This window comes from Leptodactylus fuscus, chromosome 1 (genome assembly GCF_031893055.1).
Source record: "Leptodactylus fuscus isolate aLepFus1 chromosome 1, aLepFus1.hap2, whole genome shotgun sequence".
NCBI lineage: Eukaryota > Metazoa > Chordata > Amphibia > Anura > Leptodactylidae > Leptodactylus > Leptodactylus fuscus.
This window is the reverse complement of record NC_134265.1, coordinates 28,376,829-28,400,687: the sequence shown is the minus strand read 5'-3', so window position 1 is coordinate 28,400,687 and position 23,859 is coordinate 28,376,829. Positions and strand designations below refer to the sequence as shown.

The 23,859-nt window shown below is 41.1% G+C and overlaps 1 protein-coding gene across 1 annotated transcript in view; it reads left to right on the top strand.

Moving 5' to 3' along the window:
* The window catches only part of LOC142197684 (CD5 antigen-like), a 48,965-nt gene that overhangs the window by 2,224 nt on the left and 22,882 nt on the right, over positions 1 to 23,859 (top strand). Inside the window, exons 2-4 of the mRNA XM_075268209.1 lie at positions 380 to 406; positions 947 to 1,264; positions 1,653 to 1,970. Of these exons, the coding sequence (XP_075124310.1) occupies positions 380 to 406; positions 947 to 1,264; positions 1,653 to 1,970 (663 nt within the window). The remainder of the gene's footprint in view (positions 1 to 379; positions 407 to 946; positions 1,265 to 1,652; positions 1,971 to 23,859) is intronic.

Below are 23,859 nucleotides of genomic sequence, written 5' to 3'. Positions count from 1 at the left end.
GGCCCTCCCCCTCCCCTCACTGTGCTTCTGTCTTAAAGCCAATTTATCTATGGATGGAACTTCCCTAGTAACTGGGAGTGAACAGCAAATGAGCTAGAAGAAAGCAAATTTAGAGAGGTTTTCATGTAGAAAACAGCAACATTAAATTAAGTTTAATATATTTTAGTCCAAAACCACGTGCTCTATTAAATGAGACTAAGTCGTCTGAAAAGTTACTGACCATTCAACAGATATTGTCAGGACTCACCGTCTCATGTAGGGCTAAATTCCTTATCAGTAATGCTTTGGAGCATTATTATAATATACAGTATCCAAAAGTGGCACTTTAAGAATACTCCGTATCTCTAGTTCTAAGTGTGTTTTCCCTTTTTTTTTTCAGCCTTACTTTTTGGCTTTGCATTTTCAGGTAAGTGCTACACATATCTATTTCTATGCATACAGAATTTGAACAAAAGAACAATTTTGCATGGGTCCGATATTCTTAAAGGTTGTTACGGGTTTCCTGGATTAAAATAGACCTTAGGATAAGTCATCAATATCACATCTGTGGGAGTCTGGCCTCCAACAAACCCAATCGACCAGTCATCTCAAGGGACTACGGCACTACAGGATCTTTGCTGATTACCAAACACAGCGCCATATTCTGTACAGTGGCTGTGCTTGGTATTGCAGTTTAATCTTTTTCACTTTAGCTGCCATCGGGCTATATGACCAATGCACTGACATCACAGGCAGTGAAAGTGGAGTTGATCATTAGGGGTGCTGGGGGATGGACTACTACCAATCTAATATTAATGATCTATTCTAAAGATAGGATATCAATATTTGACTCCTGGAAATCCCCTTTAAGCTAAACCTATGATAGTTACCGCTATATGTTACAAAGTATATAGATCCGTCTATATGCCGTCAGTATGTACTCGTATTCTTGTATACTGTATCACAGAAGAGCTCTTGAAAGTCAATCTGGTCAGCGGGAATAACCGTTGCAGTGGAAGACTGGAGGTGGAACATGATGGAGAATGGGCCACCGTGTGCGATTACAACTGGAGCATAAAGAACTCCAAGGTGGTGTGCAAGCAGCTGCATTGTGGGGCCCCAATATCCTATATGCCATGTGGTTGGATGAAAAAAGGATCAGGCGCCATCTGGATGAATGAGGTGAAATGTAATGGGGATGAGACGTCTCTGTCCAAATGTTCAGTGTCCTCCCTGTCCAAACATAAATGTGTCCACCAGCAAGATGTCTGGGTGATCTGCCAAGGTAGGACATCATTCATTACATTGTAACGTTAGCTTATAGAGAGAAGTGGATGGATGGATGGATGGATGGATAGATAGATAGATAGATAGATAGATAGATAGATAGATAGATATGAGATTGGTAGATAGATAGATAGATAGATAGATAGATATGAGAAAGGTAGATAGATAGATAGATAGATAGATAGATAGATAGATAGATGATAGATAGATAGATGAGAGATAGATAGGAGATAGATGGATAGATAGATAGATAGATAGATAGATAGATAGATAGATAGATGATAGACAGACCATCTATTTTCCATGTAAATAGTTTTATCTATAGATCTTCAGATGATAGATGATTTTCCTCCTACATATTTCTTGAATCTTTTCTTTACCTCTAGAACCCTTTGAGGTCAGACTGGTGGACGGTCCCAGCAGATGCATTGGGAGGTTGGAGGTCTATCATGATGGGCAGTGGGGGAGCGTATGTGATGACGAATGGGATGACAAGGACGCCAATGTTACCTGTAGTCAGATACAGTGTGGATCCTCCCAGCCATACAAGCAGAGGAGAAAGAGGTTTGGTCAATCACGTGGAAAAATCTGGTTGGATGATGTGCAGTGTAATGGAGATGAACCGTCACTGGAAAAATGCAAGCATCGCATGTGGTCCTACCATGACTGCACCCACGCGGAGGATGTCAGTGTATACTGCAAAGGTGGGTTAGATTTATTCCTTATGTGACTCATCTTTGGTGTTAGATTTATTATCTACAAGATTATTGCCGACCAAATACAACCAGAGGTCTATAGATGATGTATATGGAGTCTTCTTCACCCCAAAGTTGTATAAAATTCTGTGAGTGCAATTTCCTTGCAGTGCCACAACAGGAGAAATGAAGCACTACAAGGTGTCCATTGAACTCAACGGGCTGTCTGTGTAGTGCAAAGAAGTGGCAGATCTTCCCCAGAGGAAAAGTGAAGCTTAGTGTAGCAGATGAAAGACACATTATGCTTACTACCCACTGAAATCGGAAGATGTCCAGGAGTGTCATCAACACAGAACTGGCAGGGACTGGTAGGACCCAGGTACACCCATCTACTGCTCGGAGAAGTCTAGCCAGAAGTGGTCTTCATGGAAGAACTGCTGGTAGAGAACGTTATACATTCAACATGGTGACAATGCCAAGCAACTCAACTATGCATGAAACATAGGAAGTGGGATAAAGAATAATGGCAGTAGGTGCTCCGGATGTGAAATTTATGGCTGTAACAGGAGACAATTTGTTTGGCGAAGGGCTGGAGCGCAGGATAATAATAAGTATCTGCAAGAAGCATTGGAATATGGTGGAAGTGATGATATGGCCGCACAGTCATAGCCCTGATTTCAACAGCATCCAGTCTGTCTGGGATGACACAAAGAGCCAGATGGATTGGAGCAAGCCTAGATCCACAGAAGATCTGGGCTTAGTTCTCCAAGATGGTGGAAGCCAAACACTGTCTGCAAGTACCGAGAAGAACTGATGGAAGGCAAAGGGCAAAGGTCACAACAAATAAACTATTAATTATTCTATTTCTGAAACCATTCCGAATTACTAACACTTTCCATGTGGGATTAAACTTTTGCAAAGTGTTATATCAGTAAGTAAGCGTCATGTTATCTTCATGGTAATAAGAAAAGAAAATATGACATTCATTTGAAGCTGGAAATCTTTCATCCAAGAACATGACAGCTAGAAATGTTGTAATACGCTCGCACACCTTAATATATACAGATTACTCAAGAAGCAATGAGACATACATATTGCTACACTGTAATGTTACCAAAGATGAAATACTTCAGAAAGCGACAAACCGGCCAAATGTGATTAAATCATCAAGGAAGCTAAATAAAGGCAAAGTCACAAAGATACAAAGTCACAAAAAGCCAGAAAAACACCACATCAGATTTTATATAGGTTATACACTGCATTATAGTATACCCCACGGTGGTCAATTATCATATGTCTCTCTTTATCTTGCCTCAATATAGAATGGATTTATTGTGATCTCTACCCTAGTGCCAGTATTATAGTAGTTATATTCTTGTACATAGGAGCAGTATTATAGTAGTTATATTCTTGTACATAGGAGCAGTATTATAGTAGTTATATTCTTGTACATAGGAGCAGTATTATAGTAGTTATATTCTTGTACATAGGAGCAGTATTATAGTAGTTATATTCTTGTACATAGGGGCAGTATTATAGTAGTTATATTCTTGTACATAGGAGGTAGTATTATAGTAGTTATATTCTTGTACATAGGAGTAGTATTATAGTAGTTATATTCTTGTACATAGGGGCAGTATTATAGTAGTTGTATTCTTGTACATAGGAGCAGTATTATAGTAGTTATATTCTTGTACATAGGAGCAGTATTATAGTAGTTATATTCTTGTACATAGGAGGTAGTATTATAGTAGTTATATTCTTGTACATAGGAGCAGTATTATAGTAGTTATATTCTTGTACATAGGAGCAGTATTATAGTAGTTATATTCTTGTACATAGGGGCAGTATTATAGTAGTTGTATTCTTGTACATAGGAGCAGTATTATAGTAGTTATATTCTTGTACATAGGAGCAGTATTATAGTAGTTATATTCTTGTACATAGGAGCAGTATTATAGTAGTTATATTCTTGTACATAGGAGGTACTATTATAGTAGTTATATTCTTGTACATAGGGGCAGTATTATAGTAGTTATATTCTTGTACATAGGAGCAGTATTATAGTAGTTATATTCTTGTACATAGGAGGTACTATTATAGTAGTTATATTCTTGTACATAGGAGTAGTATTATAGTAGTTATATTCTTGTACATAGGGGGCAGTATTATAGTAGTTATATTCTTGTACATAGGAGCAGTATTATAGTAGTTATATTCTTGTACATAGGGGCAGTATTATAGTAGTTATAGTCTTGTACATAGGAGCAGTATTATAGTAGTTATATTCTTATACATAGGAGCAGTATTATAGTAGTTATATTCTTGTACATAGGAGTAGTATTATAGTAGTTATATTCTTGTATATAGGATCAGTAATATAGTAGTTATATTCTTGTATATAGGAGGCAGTATTATAGTAGTTATATTCTTGTACATATGGGGCAGTATTATAGTAGTTATATTCTTGTACATAGGAGCAGTATTGTAGTAGTTATATTCTAGCGGTTTTTAACTCACCATGTCCAGTGTCTACCTTGTCTACACTATGTTTTTTTGTGTTTAAATGTATACTTCAGCCTATGGTGGCAAACAGAAATTTTAAAAGGATGAAATAAAAAGAAAAGTTTTTACAAGCTGTGAGTCGCGGACCCTTATATCGAACCTTCGGTTTGACAAGATTATACTTCTAGTTATATTCTTGTACATAGGGGCAGTATTATAGTAGTTATATTCTTGTACATAGGAGCAGTATTATAGTAGTTATATTCTTGTACATAGGAGGTACTATTATAGTAGTTACATTCTTGTACATAGGAGTAGTATTATAGTAGTTATATTCTTGTACATAGGGGGCAGTATTATAGTAGTTATATTCTTGTACATAGGAGGTACTATTATAGTAGTTATATTCTTGTACATAGGGGCAGTATTATAGTAGTTATATTCTTGTACATAGGGGCAGTATTATAGTAGTTATATTCTTGTACATAGGAGCAGTATTATAGTAGTTATATTCTTGTATATAGGAGCAGTATTATAGTAGTTATATTCTTGTACATAGGAGCAGTATTATAGTAGTTATATTCTTGTACATAGGAGCAGTATTATAGTAGTTATATTCTTGTACATAGGGGCAGTATTATAGTAGTTATATTCTTGTACATAGGAGGTAGTATTATAGTAGTTATATTCTTGTACATAGGAGTAGTATTATAGTAATTATATTCTTGTACATAGGGGCAGTATTATAGTAGTTGTATTCTTGTACATAGGAGCAGTATTATAGTAGTTATATTCTTGTACATAGGAGTAGTATTATAGTAGTTATATTCTTGTACATAGGAGCAGTATTATAGTAGTTATATTCTTGTACATAGGAGCAGTATTATAGTAGTTATATTCTTGTACATAGGGGCAGTATTATAGTAGTTGTATTCTTGTACATAGGAGCAGTATTATAGTAGTTATATTCTTGTACATAGGAGCAGTATTATAGTAGTTATATTCTTGTACATAGGAGCAGTATTATAGTAGTTATATTCTTGTACATAGGAGGTACTATTATAGTAGTTATATTCTTGTACATAGGGGCAGTATTATAGTAGTTATATTCTTGTACATAGGGGCAGTATTATAGTAGTTATATTCTTGTACATAGGAGCAGTATTATAGTAGTTATATTCTTGTACATAGGAGGTACTATTATAGTAGTTATATTCTTGTACATAGGAGTAGTATTATAGTAGTTATATTCTTGTATATAGGAGCAGTATTATAGTAGTTATATTCTTGTATATAGGAGGCAGTATTATAGTAGTTATATTCTTGTGCATATGGGGCAGTATTATAGTAGTTATATTCTTGTACATAGGAGCAGTATTATAGTAGTTATATTCTTGTACATAGCAGGCAGTATTATAGTAGTTATATTCTTGTACATAGGAGCAGTATTATAGTAGTTATATTCTTGTACATAGGAGCAGTATTATAGTAGTTATATTCTTGTACATAGGAGCAGTATTATAGTAGTTATATTCTTGTACATAGGAGCAGTATTATAGTAGTTATATTCTTGTACATAGGAGCAGTATTATAGTAGTTATATTCTTGTACATAGGAGCAGTATTATAGTAGTTATATTCTTGTACATAGGAGCAGTATTATAGTAGTTATATTCTTGTACATAGGAGCAGTATTATAGTAGTTATATTCTTGTACATAGGAGCAGTATTATAGTAGTTATATTCTTGTACATAGGAGCAGTATTATAGTAGTTATATTCTTGTACATAGGAGCAGTATTATAGTAGTTATATTCTTGTACATAGGAGCAGTATTATAGTAGTTATATTCTTGTACATAGGAGCAGTATTATAGTAGTTATATTCTTGTACATAGGAGCAGTATTATAGTAGTTATATTCTTGTACATAGGGGCAGTATTATAGTAGTTGTATTCTTGTACATAGGAGCAGTATTATAGTAGTTATATTCTTGTACATAGGAGCAGTATTATAGTAGTTATATTCTTGTACATAGGAGCAGTATTATAGTAGTTATATTCTTGTACATAGGAGGTACTATTATAGTAGTTATATTCTTGTACATAGGGGCAGTATTATAGTAGTTATATTCTTGTACATAGGGGCAGTATTATAGTAGTTATATTCTTGTACATAGGAGCAGTATTATAGTAGTTATATTCTTGTACATAGGAGGTACTATTATAGTAGTTATATTCTTGTACATAGGAGGTAGTATTATAGTAGTTATATTCTTGTATATAGGAGCAGTATTATAGTAGTTATATTCTTGTATATAGGAGGCAGTATTATAGTAGTTATATTCTTGTGCATATGGGGCAGTATTATAGTAGTTATATTCTTGTACATAGGAGCAGTATTATAGTAGTTATATTCTTGTACATAGCAGGCAGTATTATAGTAGTTATATTCTTGTACATAGGAGCAGTATTATAGTAGTTATATTCTTGTACATAGGAGCAGTATTATAGTAGTTATATTCTTGTACATAGGAGCAGTATTATAGTAGTTATATTCTTGTACATAGGAGCAGTATTATAGTAGTTATATTCTTGTACATAGGAGCAGTATTATAGTAGTTGTATTCTTGTACATAGGAGCAGTATTATAGTAGTTATATTCTTGTACATAGGAGTAGTATTATAGTAGTTCTATTCTTGTACATAGGAGGTAGTATTATAGTAGTTATATTCTTGTACATAGGGGCAGTATTATAGTAGTTATATTCTTGTACATATGAGGCAGTATTATAGTAGTTATATTCTTGTACATAGGAGTAGTATTATAGTAGTTATATTCTTGTATATAGGAGCAGTATTATAGTAGTTATATTCTTGTACATAGGAGCAGTATTATAGTAGTTATATTCTTGTACATAGGAGCAGTATTATAGTAGTTATATTCTTGTACATAGGAGGTAGTATTATAGTAGTTATATTCTTGTACATAGAGGGTAGTATTATAGTAGTTGTATTCTTGTACATAGGAGCAGTATTATAGTAGTTATATTCTTGTACATAGGAGTAGTATTATAGTAGTTATATTCTTGTATATAGGAGGCAGTATTATACTAGTTATATTCTTGTACATAGGAGGTAGTATTATAGTAGTTATATTCTTGTACATAGGAGCAGTATTATAGTAGTTATATTCTTGTACATAGGGGGCAGTATTATAGTAGTTATATTCTTGTACATAGGGGGCAGTATTATAGTAGTTATATTCTTGTACATAGGGGGCAGTATTATAGTAGTTATATTCTTGTACATAGTGGGTAGTATTATAGTAGTTATATTCTTAACAATATTCTTAACGCGTTTTGGAACTATTTATCGTTCCTTACTCATAGTTCAATCCAGGCTGGATTGAACTATGAGTAAGGAACGATAAATAGTTCCGAAACGCGTCAGTTAAGCGGTTTTAATTCACATTTTTATACCTTTTTCACTATGTCTTCTTGTCAAGCTGTTATGTGTTTTTTGCCTGTTGTGGCTCAATTTTAAAAAAAGCTATGAAATAAAAACTTGGATTTTACACGTCCATGAGTTGCGGATCCTTCAAACTACCTGTTTGGACCTATCTTCTTTATTTAGTTATATTCTTGTACATAGGCGGCAGTATTATAGCAGTTATTTTATAGTCCTAGTGATGTCAACTATAAGTAATGTAATCTTTATGGTGTTAATGAGAACTTTGTTGTCTGGTTGTTATTAATGTCATTAGCTAAATATATTGAATATTCAGATTTCCTCTTATTTCTATATTACTATTACTTCTATATGTTACAGGGTGAATTATACTGAAGACTTCTCACAACAGAATACCCTTTTTTCATGGATCCCGTCTACCTGTTGGTTCTGTACATAAATACTGAGCATTGAGTTATCTGTTGCTCGTGTTGTGCATTTTAATACCACTTAATGTTAATATCTGCTTTCACTGTTATCAATAATAACCAGTCCTTGCTCTTAGCCAAAGGGCTCCTATTGATGGCGTATCCTTACAATGGCCATCACACTTGATGTATTGACAGTTCCAAAAAAAGTTTAACCAAAATAAAGAATCAAAGCCTCTGAAATCTCCACAGCGAACACCAAGTTCCGTTTTTTCCTACATCTACCGCACTCTGAATAGTTTTGCAACTTCCCAGTACATGGTACAGAAAATTAAATGGTACCACTAAAAAGTACAATCTGTTCCACAAAAAATGAGCCCTCAGCTGTGTGAACGGAAAACTAAAAAAAATCTGTGGCTTTTGGAAAGCAGGGAGCAAAAAAACAAAAATTGAAGAAAGGTAAAATGGCTGCAGCATGAAAGGGTTAACTAATTAATGACTGCAAAATAAATGAATTAATGAATAAAACCAAATAAAAAAAAAAAAAAAACACCTCTTGCCCAAACCAAAGTTTCTAGCATCTCCCTATTTTATGATGTCCCCTTGAATATGCCCCCACATTATAATGTTGCCCTGAATATGCCCCATCTTATAATGCATAATGTCTCCTCTTAATAGTTCCCCGCCTTATAATGTCCCCCCTAAATAAGCCCCACCTTATAGTGTCCCACCTGAATATGCTCCCATCTAATAATATCCCCTTGAATATGCCCCCACCTTATCAATTCCCCCTAATCATGCCCCACCTCATAATTAGAGATGAGCGAACACCATTCAATCGAATATCAGGCCGTTCGAGGTATTCGTTTCCAATCCAATACTACGTGGTAAACGCAGTAAAAATTCGTATCCCCTCCCACCTTCTCTGGTGCGTTTTTTGCACCAATAACTGTGAAGAGGAGGTGGGACAGGAACTACGACAACGGAGGCATTGAAAAAAAAAATTGAAAAAACCCATTGGCTGCCGAAAACATGTGACCTCTGATTTATAAGAACATCGGCCGCCATCTTCGTTTCATTTTCCGGCTTTCAGACATAGGGACAGACGTGCTGCTGAGGGCTAGATAGGGATTAGCTTCAGATAGGCAAGAAGAACAACAACAGCTCGTCTCAGAGCTATACACTGCAGGGAGAGGAGTCGAAGGGGTGTCTCCCCAAATCAGGGATACGGAGCAATTCAGTCCAGCCAGATACGCTCAACCCAGCTTTGCAGGCAGTGTCCCCCCAAACACCTAACAGAGATACAGAGCAATTCAGTCCAGCCATATAGGCTGAACCCAGCTTTTCAGGCAGTGTGTAACCCCAAAACAGGGATACAGAGCAATTACGTCCGGCTATGTACACTCAATCCAGATATCCAGGGTGTGTACCCCCAAAACCTAGGTGGGAGACACAGAAATTCAGTCAGGTTATGTACACTCAATCCAGATGTCCATGTCAATCCAAGTTTTCAGGGTCTACCTCCTGAGGCTAAGTGGGAGACAGCCGTTCATTCATTCAGGCCATGTATGGTCAAACATGTTTTTAATGCTGTACCCCCCAAAGCTAAGTGGGATACACAGCAATTAAGTCAGTCTATATATACGACATCCAGCTTTCCACATGCTGTACCCCCCAATGCTAAGTGAGAGATGGCCGTTCATTCAGTCAGACCATATATGCGACATCCAGCTTTCCTCCACTGAACCCCCTAATGCTAAGTGGCAGACAGCCGTTCATTCATTCAGGTCATATATGGTCAAACATGTTTTTAATGCTGTACCCCCCCCCCCCCCCCCCTGCTAAGTGGGTGACACAGCAATTCAATCAGGCTATATAAGGTCAATCCAATTTTTGGTCAATCCAGATCTGCTACCAGGTTCCGATCATTATCACATACGCAAACATAAATATACAAAACTATACCACATATGGGTATACCCTCTGGTGTGATTGAACGGAAAACCATAAAAACCACCAGGTACTAAGGTTTAAGCAAAAATGAAAATTTCTATTGTATAAAATCACCATATAACAATACAACATATAACAAAAATACATAAAGGGGCAACTGAAATACCCAGTAAACCAGAGTGAAGATGGGGATTACGGTAAGTATGCACAGTACAAGACAAGTTGGTATAAATAGCATAATAATGGGCCAGTAAATGTAGGTATATATAAGTATAAAAACGGATATACCACAACCACAGCAAAGCAAGGGCAAAGTATAGTGCTAGAATTGCAGCAGCCACATACCACAGTTGCTAATCACCCGCCAAAGTATAACAAACCTAAAGGCCCATGAATGATGGAAAGGTAAAGGATTATAAAGACAATTGCATACAGACCGTATAGGCCCAAGGGCCAAGTGGAGTACGTCCTGCTGACATCTCCCCACACCAGTGTTACAGCGTTTCCAGCTCGTAGCTGGGGTGGAGGTTGCAGCGCAGTAGGCTTTCAGAGAACCCCTGCCATGAATTTTGGCCTGGGAGAGGAAATAGGCCACCCCAGTTTGCACCCCGGGCCCAGACTCCACTACATTTACCCGGCCTGTCATTAAAGAGAAGCAGCATCCCTGACCGCAGGCGCTTGTCGATGCGTTGGTGGTCCAGTGAACCTTGCAGCAAAGCGCAGAACTCTGGGCCCAACTGATGTTATGGGACACCTGCAGGCGCAAGGCAGGGACAGCACACCAAGAGAAGTAGTAAAGGCTAGGCCCAGCATGGGAAGGTTCCCCAGCTGCCATCTGCTGACGAAAGGCCTGAATATCCAGAACGCCAACATCTCCAGGGCCATCAGTTTTTAGATGAGGCCGTTGAAGGCTTGGGCATGTGGGTGGCTGTACTTCTGCCTTCAATGAAACACCTGGGAGATGGGGAGTGGCTGGGAAGAGGCACATGATGGTGCAGGCCAAAAGGGCGGATGAGGGTGAACTCCCCAATGTGTCAGAGACAGATGTGTAGGTGTCCAGGCTGGTGGTCTGGACTGCAGCACCAGCACTGTAAACAGTGGAAGAGGCAGTGTCGGCAACGCCGGGAGACGATTGTCCTGTGTTTGCTCTCTCCCACTGAGCCCAGGGCTTGCCTTCCAAATGACAGGGCACCCAAAAAAGGTGGCAAGGTTGCTCTTTTCATAGCCCCTACTCAGTTTAGACTTGCAAAGTGTGCAAACCGCACTAGATTTGGCATGGAACTGGTGACACTAGGCACCTCAGTGGCGGTAGTTTGGCCAGGGGGTGCCGCTAGCCTCCTGTGTGACAATGAGATCATCTGCCACTTCGTCATCCTCCTCTTCCCCCATCAATATACGCTGTGTAGCGGACAGGAGTGAGCACTGACTATCCTGCTGGTAGGTTCTGCTCCTATGCCTGACTCCTCAGCATACAAGGCGTAGCTCGCCTCCACATCTACACTGCTTTTGCCCCTAGACATCACCCCAGTCCATGCCTCTGCCTGTAGCCACCTTTTTACCTGCTTAGCTTGACTCTACATCTACACTGCTTTCCCACTATACATCACCCCTGTCCATTTCGGGTCGGTGGCCTCGTCGTCCACCAACATAACCACAGCTTGCCCTGATAGCAACAGTGTCTCGTCATCATCACTAAGGCCGAGAAACGCCGGTTGCGGGTCCACAACAAATTGGCAGGAAATGGCGGATGCTCCAGTATTTGGGCATCAGGACACACAGTTGTCTGGTAGCTCCTGGGATTCGGGAAGTGGTTCAACAGAGGGATAGACAGTAAAAGGACCCAAAAATAGATCCTGGGTGGGATGATTCTACTGGGAAGATTGGGCATGTTGGGAGGAAGGAGGGGCAGACTCTTGGGTATGAACACGACTGGAGGTAGTGGCTGACTGGCTGGTGAAAAAGCAGCTGGAAGCATTATCTTCTAGCCATTGTAACACCTGTTCCTGGTGCTTGGGCCTGGTCTGCGTTATACCCTGTACCCTGCTTAATGCAGCTGTCATATCAGGAATTGTGATGAGCGCATGATAATGTTTCTTGTCCAGTGGAAAGGATGGAATAGGATTTCACATAAGTCTGCCACCCATGGAAACTCATGGTGCAGAAACTGAGGGAGCTGACTTTGATGAACTATTGGGTTTTGTAGATGGAACTCGATTAAAGGTCTCTGCTGCTCACACGCTCTGCTCAACATATGGTATCTAGGGTTTCAGCATGTGGTGACCTTGCATAAGAGCCAGCGCTTCAGGCAGATGTAGGCATTGCTGGAGTGTATTGAGGCTAGCACCAGCTACTGTAGACTTGCCAAAGTGGGAGCACAAGCGCTGCACTTTAACCAGTAGCTTGTGTAAATTGGGGTAACCAATAATTTGAAAATGTGGGCCACGAGTGGACCATGTTTGAGTCTGGCAAGCTCCAGATCTGCTACCAGGTTCCGGCCATTATCACATACGCCAACCTGCACCTGGGCCCAGGTGCAGCGGGGCAAAACACATTGCCATCTCATCCAGGATGGTATCCCTGACCTCGGAGGCAGTGTGCTGTCTGTCCCCCAAGCTGATGAGCTTTAGCACGGCCTGCTGACGTCTCCCCACGCCAGTGTTGCAGAGTTTCCAGCTCGTAGGTGGGGTCGATTTAATGGCGGAGGAGGAGGGTGGTGTTTCAGCACTCCTTCCAGGAATATTGGGCGGGGAGACAAGGCAGACCGCCATAGTTTGCGACCCGGTCCCAGCCTCAACTACATTCAGCCAGTGTACCGTGATTGAGATGTAGCTTCCCTGGCCGCATGCACTTGTCCACGCGTCGGTGGTCAAGTGGAACTTTGTGCAAAGCGCAGAAATTAGGGCCCGCCTTATGTTACGAGACACGTGCTGGTGCAAGGCTCAACTCACCCTAAGGGCCAAAAACACTGCTGGTAGAAGGCTGAAGTCACCTGAAGGGCCTCAATCTCTGCTGGTAGCTCAGCTTAAGGGCCTCTAACTTAATTTGGAAGGGCTCACGTTAAGGGCCAGAAAAGTGAATTTTGGAACGTCTTACCACATCACACACACACACAATGACAGTTCAGGGTGGGTACTGTTGGATTTCCCATTGCCTATTCCATCTGTGGTTGTCATGGGCAACGTGATTTAAAGGGGTGCTTGTTAATGTTTCTTTAGCTTAAATTTGGGTTTCTGTCCATCCAATTGGGGAAGAAAGAAGGTTTCCAGATATTTTCCCACTTTGATAGAGGTTTTTTTGAGTGTGGAAAGTGTGTAGTTTATAGGCTGTGATGGTGGGGTAATACTATAACTTGGGCGTGTTAGATGCCCCCAGACATGCTTCCCCTGCTGTCCCAGTTACATTGCAGAGGTGTTGTCATCATTTCCTGGGGTGTTATTGTGGACTTGGTGACCCTCCTGAGTCAATTGGTGGGTTCCCTTGAAACTAAGCATTTTTCCCCATAGACTATAATGGGCTTCGATATTCGTTCGAATAGTCGAATATTGAGCGGCTATTCCAAACGAATATCGAACAGTTTACTGTTCGCTCATCTCTACTTATAAAGTTTCCTCTTAATAATCCCCTACGTTATAATGTCCCGATAAATATGCCTCACCTTATATAATGTCCCCTTGAATATGTCCCCACATTATAATGTCCCCCTGAATATGCCCTCACCTTATAAGTTCCCCTGAATATACCCCACCCTCCTGGTGCTCTCGCAGTATAAGGCATCAAAAACTCTAATATAAAAATATAATTAAAATAAATGCAAAAAAAATACATATATCTCCCTATATTATAAAAATGAATTTCTGTCTGTCTGTCTGTTCTCTAATGCGAACCAAACGACTGGACCGATCTTCACCAAATTTGGTACAGAGATACTTCAGATACCCGGGAAGGTTTAAGACGAGACTCCAACTCGCTCGGACGTACCGTTGCTGAGATACAGCATTCCAAACACAATGCCCCCCCCCCCTTAGCCAATACAAACCTGCAAGTCTTTCACTCATATTCCAACTGCAATACACACGGTCACTCCACATGCACAATACAACACTGATATCCAAACTGAGATACACGCATCAGAGGATTAGATACACAGATCAGCACACAGTATCACACACCAGAGGATTAGATACACGCGTCTGCACACAGTCCCACAAATCAGAGGATTAAATACGTGCTTCTGCACACAGTTCCACATGCCGAAGGATTAGATACATGCGTCTGCACAAAGTAGCACACGCCGGGGGATTGGATACATGCATCTGCACACAGTACCACATGCCAAAGGATTGGATACACGCATCTGCACACAGTTCCACACACCAGAGCATAAGATATGCACATCTGCACACAGTACCACATGCCGTAGGATTAGATACGTGCATCTACACACAGTTCCACATGCCGTAGGATTAGATACGCGCCTCTTCACACAATACCACACAGGAGAGGATTAGATACGTGTGTCTGCACACAGTACCACACTTTGGAGGATTAGATACATGCCTCTGCACACAGTACCACAAGCCAGAGAATTACATACACGTCTCAGCACACAGTACCACATGGGGGAGGATTAGATACGCGCATCTGCACACAGTACCACATGCCAGAGGATTAGATACGTGCGTCTGCACACAGTACCACATGCCGTAGGATTAGATACATGCATCTACACACAGTTCCACACGCCGTAGGATTAGATACACACCTCTTCACACAGTACCACACAGGGGAGGATTAGATACGTGTTTCTGCATACAGTACCACACTTTGGAGGATTAGATACATGCCTCTGCACACAGTACCACAAGCCAGAGAATTAGATATGCGTCTCAGCACACAGTACCACACAGTGAAGAATTAGATACGCGCATCTGCACACAGTACCACACGCCAAAGGATTAGATATGCGCATCTACACACAGTTCCACACGCCGTAGGATTAGATATGCGACTCTTCACACAATAGCACACAGGGAAGGATTAGATACGTGTGTCTGCATACAGTACCACACTTTGGAGGATTAGATACATGCCTCTGCACACAGTACCACAAGCCAGAGAATTAGATACGCGTCTCAACACACAGTACCACACGCAAGAGGATTAGATATGCGCATCTGCACATAGTACCACATGCCGTAGGATTAGATACGTGCGTCTACACACAGTTCCACGCGCCGTAGGATTAGATACGCACCTCATCACACAATACCACACAGGGGAGGATTAGATACGCGCATCTGCAGACAGTTCCACACACCAGAGGATTAGATAAGCACGTCTGCACACAGTACCACATGCCGTAGGATTAGATACGCGCATCTGCTTACAGTTCCACATGTCAGACGATTAGATACGCACAACTTCACACAGTTGTACACGCCATAGGATTAGATACACGCGTCTTCATACAGTACCACATGCTGTAGGATTAGATACGCGCATCTACACACAGTTCCACATGCCGTAGGATTAGATACGCGCCTCTTCACACAATACCACACAGGGGAGGATTAGATATGTGCGTCTGAACACAGTACCACACTTTGGAGGATTAGATACATGCCTCTGCACACAGTACCACATGCCAGATAATTAGATACGCGTCTCAGCACACAGTACCACACAGGGGGAGGATTAGATACGTGCATCTGCACACAGTACCTCACGCCAGAGGATTAGATACACCTGTATGCACACAGTACCACACGCCAGAGGATTAGATACGCGCATCTACACATAGTACCACATGCCGTAAGATTAGATATGCACGTCTGCACACAGTTTCACTTACCAGAGGATTAGATACGTGCCTCTTCACACAATGCCACACGGGGGAGGATTAGATACACACATCTGCACACAGTACCACACGCCGGAGGATTAGATATGTGCATCTGCACACAGTACCACACCAACAAGGATTAGATACTTGCGTCTAAACACAGTACTACACGGGGAAGGATTAGATACAGCTTTACTCCAGGTATCCATAACAACTGATCACAGGTTTCTCACTGATATCCAAAATGAGATACACATAATCACATGACGCTTATGGACATACTCACAAACCACATACAAAATACATCATTGCAAAATTGGACATTTCTTATGGGGCCACTACACAAACATAAAATGTAGTATACCCGTGCGAAGCCGGGTCCTCCCTCTAGTTATATATATATATATATATATATATATATATATATATATATATATATATATATATATAGTGAGAGAGAGAGAGAGAGAGAGAGAGAATAGAAATGATATTATATTATATTATATAAGTGAAGAAACAATCTAGGATGTGTAAGATTGCGCAGCCAGGAGAGAAATATTCCAGATTTCCAATATTTCCTGGGGAGTAACACATTGCTCTATGGAAATATTTCACATATAAGGTTCTGCAATCCCCCTGCCCAGAATAGCTCACTACATTCTCCTTAGATAATGAACTCAACTTAGTAACAGATGGGAGTGAACGGAACAAAACGTCATCTGGAATGAAGATCTCACATTCAGCAACGACTTGACAAGCGCAGCAGATTCACCGTCCTCTGCTGCAGAAGTCTATACACTTCACAGCAGGTGAGGATCCTTAAAGAGGACTTGTCCCCTCTCCTGGCATTTCCGCTTTATTCCACCCTCTATAATGACAATTCTGTAACATATTCTCTTATAACGTTTGTTTCCGCGATCCTCTGTTACTCTTCCTGGTAATGTATTCCATATTGATCAATAACCGCGCTGCAGGGGATTGGGGTGTATATTGGTGAAGTGCAGGAAATCCAACCATAAGCTTTATTACTCCCTTCATAAGCCCCCTTTAGGTCCCCTCTCCACCCGTGTGCCTCAACTCAACGACTTTACGAGGTAGGAAAAAGCCATTATGGTATTAATGGTGATAATGTGATACATAACACATAGCAAGGTTGTAACGTAACACCCTGTGATCCCGGGCATGGACTCAGCTGTGAAGGGCATGGTAGGCATGTATCCAACGTCAATCCTACAAACAATAATACAGAAGATCATGTGATGTCAACAGAGGCCAGCGCTGTAAACATAGCCTAAGGTGAATGGAAAGTCATGGCATGTGACTGGGGAAGTGATCTGTGTTACACACTCGTGCGGGGCCGTTACCATAACACACTACAATAACGCACGTGGCCCAAGTGATATATACCGATGACCTGTTCTGAAATCAGATCATTGGGGTTCAACACTCAGCACCCCCACTGATCAGCTGATTGAAGAGGCCACAACGAATCCTTTTTGCAGGCCACGATGCCATGTTTAGCAGTCACATGAACTTTTTTCAGCTAAATCTTATTCAAGTGACTAGGACTGATCTGCAATACCAGGTCCCGCCAGTATACCATATGTGGCAATGTTCCCACAGATCCCTGTAAGCAGCATCCTTTGTCTATAAAACTGCATGCCCCATGTTTGCACCATTCATGTCTATTAGTCCTGGTACCTCACTTATTACTAGTGGAGACTACTCTGCGGGAGTCCCTGCACGTAATTCTACAAGGGGAGTATAAGGGTACATACGTTAGATTCATACTAGATTTTGTGTTCCCATCATTCGGGACCTGAAAGACTGAGGCCTTGTCCGCTTACAAAAGGCTATAATGGGGTCTGCTGGGTTTCTGCCCAGTTTCTCCCGGGTTTTATACTGAAAGTCCTCCTTGCAGGACTTTTCTCTCCTCGATTTTAAAGCAAATTCTGTGGCAAAGTCTCCTAAAGAGATTCCATCACAAGTGTGAATCGAGCCTCGGGATAAGATTTGTAATGAACACAAATAGGAAGTAACTTGTACTATGTAGTTCTTCTGTCTTCAGCTTCATATCTGTGGGGCAGCGGTCTCCCTCTCCTCACATATGCACTATAGATGAGTGAGTACTATTCAAAACGGTATTTTAGAATAGCACGCTCCCATAGGAATGAATGAACGCAACCGGCACGCAACTGGGCTCTTTGGTAAGGGGTAGAGTAGATGGCACATACAGTGTTGACCAAAAGTATTGGCACCCCTGCAATTCTGTCAGATAATACTCATTTTCTTCCAGAAAATGATTGCAATCACAAATTCTTTGGTATTATCTTCATTTAATTTGTCTTCAATGGAAAACCACAAAAAGAATTGTCAAAAAGCCAAATTGGATATAATTCCACACCAAACATAAAAAAGGGGGTGGACAAAAGTATTGGCACTGTTTGAAAAATCATGTGATGCTTCTCTAATTTGTGTATTTAACAGCACCTGTTACTTACCTGAGGCACCTAACAAGTGGTGGCAATAACTAAATCACACTTGCAGCCAGTTGAAATGGATTAAAGTTGACTCAACCTCTGTCCTGTGGCCTTGTGTGACCACATTGAGCATGGAGAAAAGAAAGAAGACCAAAGAACTGTCTAAGGACTTGAGAAGCAAAATTGTGAGGAAGCATGAGCAATCTCAAGGCTACAAGTCCATCTCCAAAGACCTGAATGTTCCTGTGTCTACCGTGCGCAGTGTCATCAAGAAGTGTAAAGCCCATGGCACTGTGGCTAATCTCCCTAGATGTGGACGGAAAAGAAAAATTGACGAGAGATTTCAATGCAAGATTGTGTGGATGGTGGATAAAGAACCTCGACTAACATCCAAACAAGTTCAAGCTGCCCTGCAGTCCGAGGATACAACAGTGTCACCCCGTACTATCCGTCGGCGTCTGAATGAGAAGGGACTGTATGGTAGGAGACCCAGGAAGACCCCACTTCTTACCCAGAGACATAAAAAAGCCAGGCTGCAGTTTGCCAAAACTTACCTGAGAAAGCCAAAAACGTTTTGGAAGAATGTTCTCTGGTCAGATGAGACAAAAGTAGGAAAAGGCATCAACATAGAGTTTACAGGGGAAAAAAGAGGCCTTCAAAGAAAAGAACACAGTCCCTACAGTCAGACATGGCGGAGGTTCCCTGATGTTTTGGGGTTGCTTTGCTGCCTCTGGCACTGGACTGCTTGACCGTGTGCATGGCATTATGAAGTCTGAAGACGACCAACACATTGTGCAGCATAATATTGGGCCCAGTGTGAGAAAGCTGGGTCTCCCTCAGAGGTCAGGGGTCTTCCAGCAGGACAATGACCCAAAACACACTTCAGGTCAGCACTAGAAAATGGTGGTGAGAGAAAGCACTGGAGACTTGTAAAGTGGCAGCAATGAGTCCAGACCTGAATCCCATAGAACACCTGTGGGGGAGGAGAGATCTCTTGGTGGCAGTTTGGAGAAGGCCCCCTTCACATCTCAGGGGGGACCTGGAGCAGTTTGCCAAAGAAGAATGGTCTAAGATTCCAGCAGAGCCTTGTAAGAAACTCATTGCTGGTTACCGGAAGCGGTTGTGCGCAGTTATTGTGTCTAAAGGTTGTGCTACCAAGTATTAGGCTGAGGGCGCCAATACTTCTGTCCGGCCCATTTTTGGAGTTTTGTGTAAAATGATCAATGATTTGACTTTTTTTTTCATTCTCTTTTGTGTTTTTTCATTGCAAGCAAAATAAATGAAGATATTACCAAAGAGTTTGCGCTTGCAATCATTGTCTGGAAGAACACAAGTATTATCTGACAGAATTGCAGGGGGGCCAATACTTTTGGCCAACACTGTACACAATACGTATAAGCAGGCACTGGAAGGCATCTATATTAAATATTTGTGGCCAGGCCTTGATACCAGTACCTGCTGTTCTACCCTGGTGACTGATCAGAAGGTTAGTCCAAAACGCACAGGTGTCTTTAGGACAAGTAGAGTTTTTCCAGCTGAGATTTTCCAAGTACTAGAGGCATGCCTGGCATATGGCATCACATGAATCCAAGTATTGTTTGTCTGGGCTGCTTTCCTAAGCAGTCTTGGCTTACACATCAAACACAAGGACTTGCACTTGACTGTGACCTACAGAATGAAGGACATATAACTGAACCTTGTTGCCAGTGACACATACACAACCTGCAGAGATAAGTGTGTTTGTGCCATTTGGTGGGACCTGCAGATTGTCATCCTGTTGTGTATCTGGTATCACAATAACAATCAATGTCCAGGGAGTTCTGGTGATAGGACGCAGGTTTACCTGGAATACCTGGAGTGCACGTACTTGAGGTTATGTGCTAATCTTATGTCACAAAATGTAGGAAAATAAATGCGAAAAAATGTGACGTCCCAAACGTTCAATACCTAGAAATATTTTGGGCACTCTATACCAACAACTGCACAGCCTGTAATAAACATATATGCAGGACCTTGTAAGGTGTGACATGCACCTATTATTGTTGAGGTGGGATAGGATGCCAAGCCTTTGAATTCAATGTACAAAAAGGATCCCACTGAAGATGTAGAGCTTGTCAAAGCGTGTTTATAACGCCGCTATTGAAAAAACCCTCCCTGGACCCATCCTGTGCTGCTAACTATCGACCCGTCTCTAACCTCCCCTTCATCTCTAAACTCTTGGAACGCCTGGTCTATTCTTGTTTAATCCGCTATCTCTCTGCTAACTCTCTGCTTGACCCCTTACAATCTGGTTTCCACGCTCTGCACTCTACTGAAACGGCTCTCACAAAAGTCTCCAATGATCTCCTGACGGCTAAATCCAATGGTTACTTCTCTCTTCTTATTCTTCTGGACCTCTCTGCAGCTTTTGACACTGTTGACCATCATCTCCTCCTCACTATGCTCCGCTCAGTCGGCCTCAATGACACTGCGCTCTTCTGGTTCTCCTCTTATCTCTCAGACCGCACTTTCAGCGTATCATTTGCGGGCTCTGTTTCCTCCCCTCTTTCCCTTGCTGTTGGGGTTCCTCAGGGCTCGGTCCTCGGCCCCCTCCTCTTTTCTCTCTACACAGCCCCCATTGGACAAACCATCACCAGATTTGGCTTCAGGTACCATCTTTATGCTGATGTTACACAATTATACACATCTTCCCATGACATCACCCCTGCACTCATACAGAACACCAGCGACTGTCTCTCTGCTATCTCTAATATCATGTCCTCGCTCTATCTGAAACTAAATCTCTCTAAGACTGAACTACTACTGTTTCCACCATCTAATAGATCTGTCCCTGATATATCCATTGCAGTCTCAGGCCTTACTATAACTCCTAGGCAGCAGGCCCGCTGCCTCGGGGTCATATTTGACGCAGACCTTTCTTTCACCCCTCATATTGAATCACTCGCACGTTCATGTCACCTCACCTCAAAAACATCTCCAGAATACGCCCTTTCCTTACCAGAGATACACTAAAGACACTTATTGTCTCTCTGATTCATTCTTGCCTTGACTACTGTAACTCCTTACTAATCGGTCTTCCCCTCACTAAACTCTCTCCTCTACAATCTATTCTGAATGTAGCGGCCAGGCTCATCTATCAGGCTAGACGCTACAGCGATGCCTCCGGTCTGTGCCAGTCACTACATTGGCTGCCTATTCATTATAGAATAAAATATAAAGTTATTACTCTCATCCACAAGGCTCTCCATAATGCCGCACCTCCCTACATTTCTTCCCTCATCTCTGTCTACCGCCCAACCCGTGCTCTCCGCTCACTCAATGACCTAACACTTACATCCTCTATTATCAGAACCTCCCCCGCTCGTATACAAGACTTCTCCCGAGCTGCACCACTTCTCTGGAATGCTCTACCCCGGACAATCAGATTAACTCCCAATTTCTACAGTTTCAAACGCAAACTAAAGACGCATTTTTTCAGACAGGCCTATCACAATTCCTAATGCAAACCCTTCTTGATGCCTTTTCAGCCTAACATATTTGTCCATGCTCTATTCACATGTTAAAGGACACTACTAGTGACGGCCCATAAAGCTTTGTTTGTGTAATGGCTGCAACCTCTATTACAAAATTGTCTGAACACTGTATAAGCAATGCCGCCCCTCCTACCTCTTGTGTCACCCTCTCTACCTCATAGATTGTAAGCTCTTGTGAGCAGGGCCCTCAGTCCCATTGTGTGAAATGAAGTTCTTTGTTTTGTATCTGTCTGTATCTGAACCCTACAAATTGTACAGCGCTGCAGAATATGTTGGCGCTATATAAATAAAATGTATTATTATTATTATAACGTAGTGTAATTTACAATTGTAGAGTACTAAATGTAACGTTTCGGCTCAACAAGCCTTCTTCAGACTCAGAGTCATCAGATATTATAAGTATGGAGATATGGAAGTTATGAGGTTAACCTTGTAAGTAAAGTAAGTACCGTGACCAATGTTTAAATCTAGGTCCTCCAATATGATTGGTAAGTATGAAAGAGTGTCTGGCACCTGTTATACAGCTTCAAGTGCGCCCTCTAGGTAGACTGATGACTCTGAGTCTGAAGAAGGCTTGCTGAGCCGAAATGTTGAATATAGTACTCTACAATTGTAAATTACACTACGTTATACTAATAAACACGCTTTGACAAAATCTACATCTTTAGTGGAATCCTTTTTGTACATATATCCAGGACCTATTACATCATATCGGAAACAAAAGGTGCAAAATCATTTTAAAACCTACTATTAAATGTTACACATACTGTAAAGAATTAATCTAAAACAGTAAGTTACTTTGTAATGTATATTATATTGATCATACATCCTGTATTATACCCCAGAGCTGCACTCACTATTCTGCTGGTACAGTCACTGTGTACATACATTACATTACTTATCCTGTACTGATCCTGAGTTACATCCTGTATTATACCCCAGAGCTGCACTCACTATTCTGCTGGTACAGTCACTGTGTACATACATTACATTACTTATCCTGTACTGATCCTGAGTTACATCCTGTATTATACCCCAGAGCTGCACTCACTATTCTGCTGGTACAGTCACTGTGTACATACATTACATTACTTATCCTGTACTGATCCTGAGTTACATCGTGTATTATACTCCAGAGCTGCGCTCACTATTCTGCTGGTGCAGTCACTGTGTACATACATTACATTACTTATCCTGTACTGATCCTGAGTTACATCCTGTATTATACTCCAGAGCTGCGCTCACTATTCTGCTGGTACAGTCACTGCGTACATACATTACATTACTTATCCTGTACTGATCCTGAGTTACATCCTGTATTATACTCCAGAGCTGCACTCACTATTCTGCTGGTACAGTCACTGTGTACATACATTACATTACTTATCCTGTACTGATCCTGAGTTACATCCTGTATTATACTCCAGAGCTGCACTCACTATTCTGCTGGTGCAGTCACTGTGTACATACATTACATTACTTATCCTGTACTGATCCTGAGATATATCCTGTATTATACTCCAGAGCTGCGCTCACTATTCTGCTGGTACAGTCACTGCGTACATACATTACATTACTTATCCTGTACTGATCCTGAGTTACATCCTGTATTATACTCCAGAGCTGCGCTCACTATTCTGCTGGTGCAGTCACTGTGTACATACATTACATTACTCATCCTGTACTGATCCTGAGTTACATCCTGTATTAT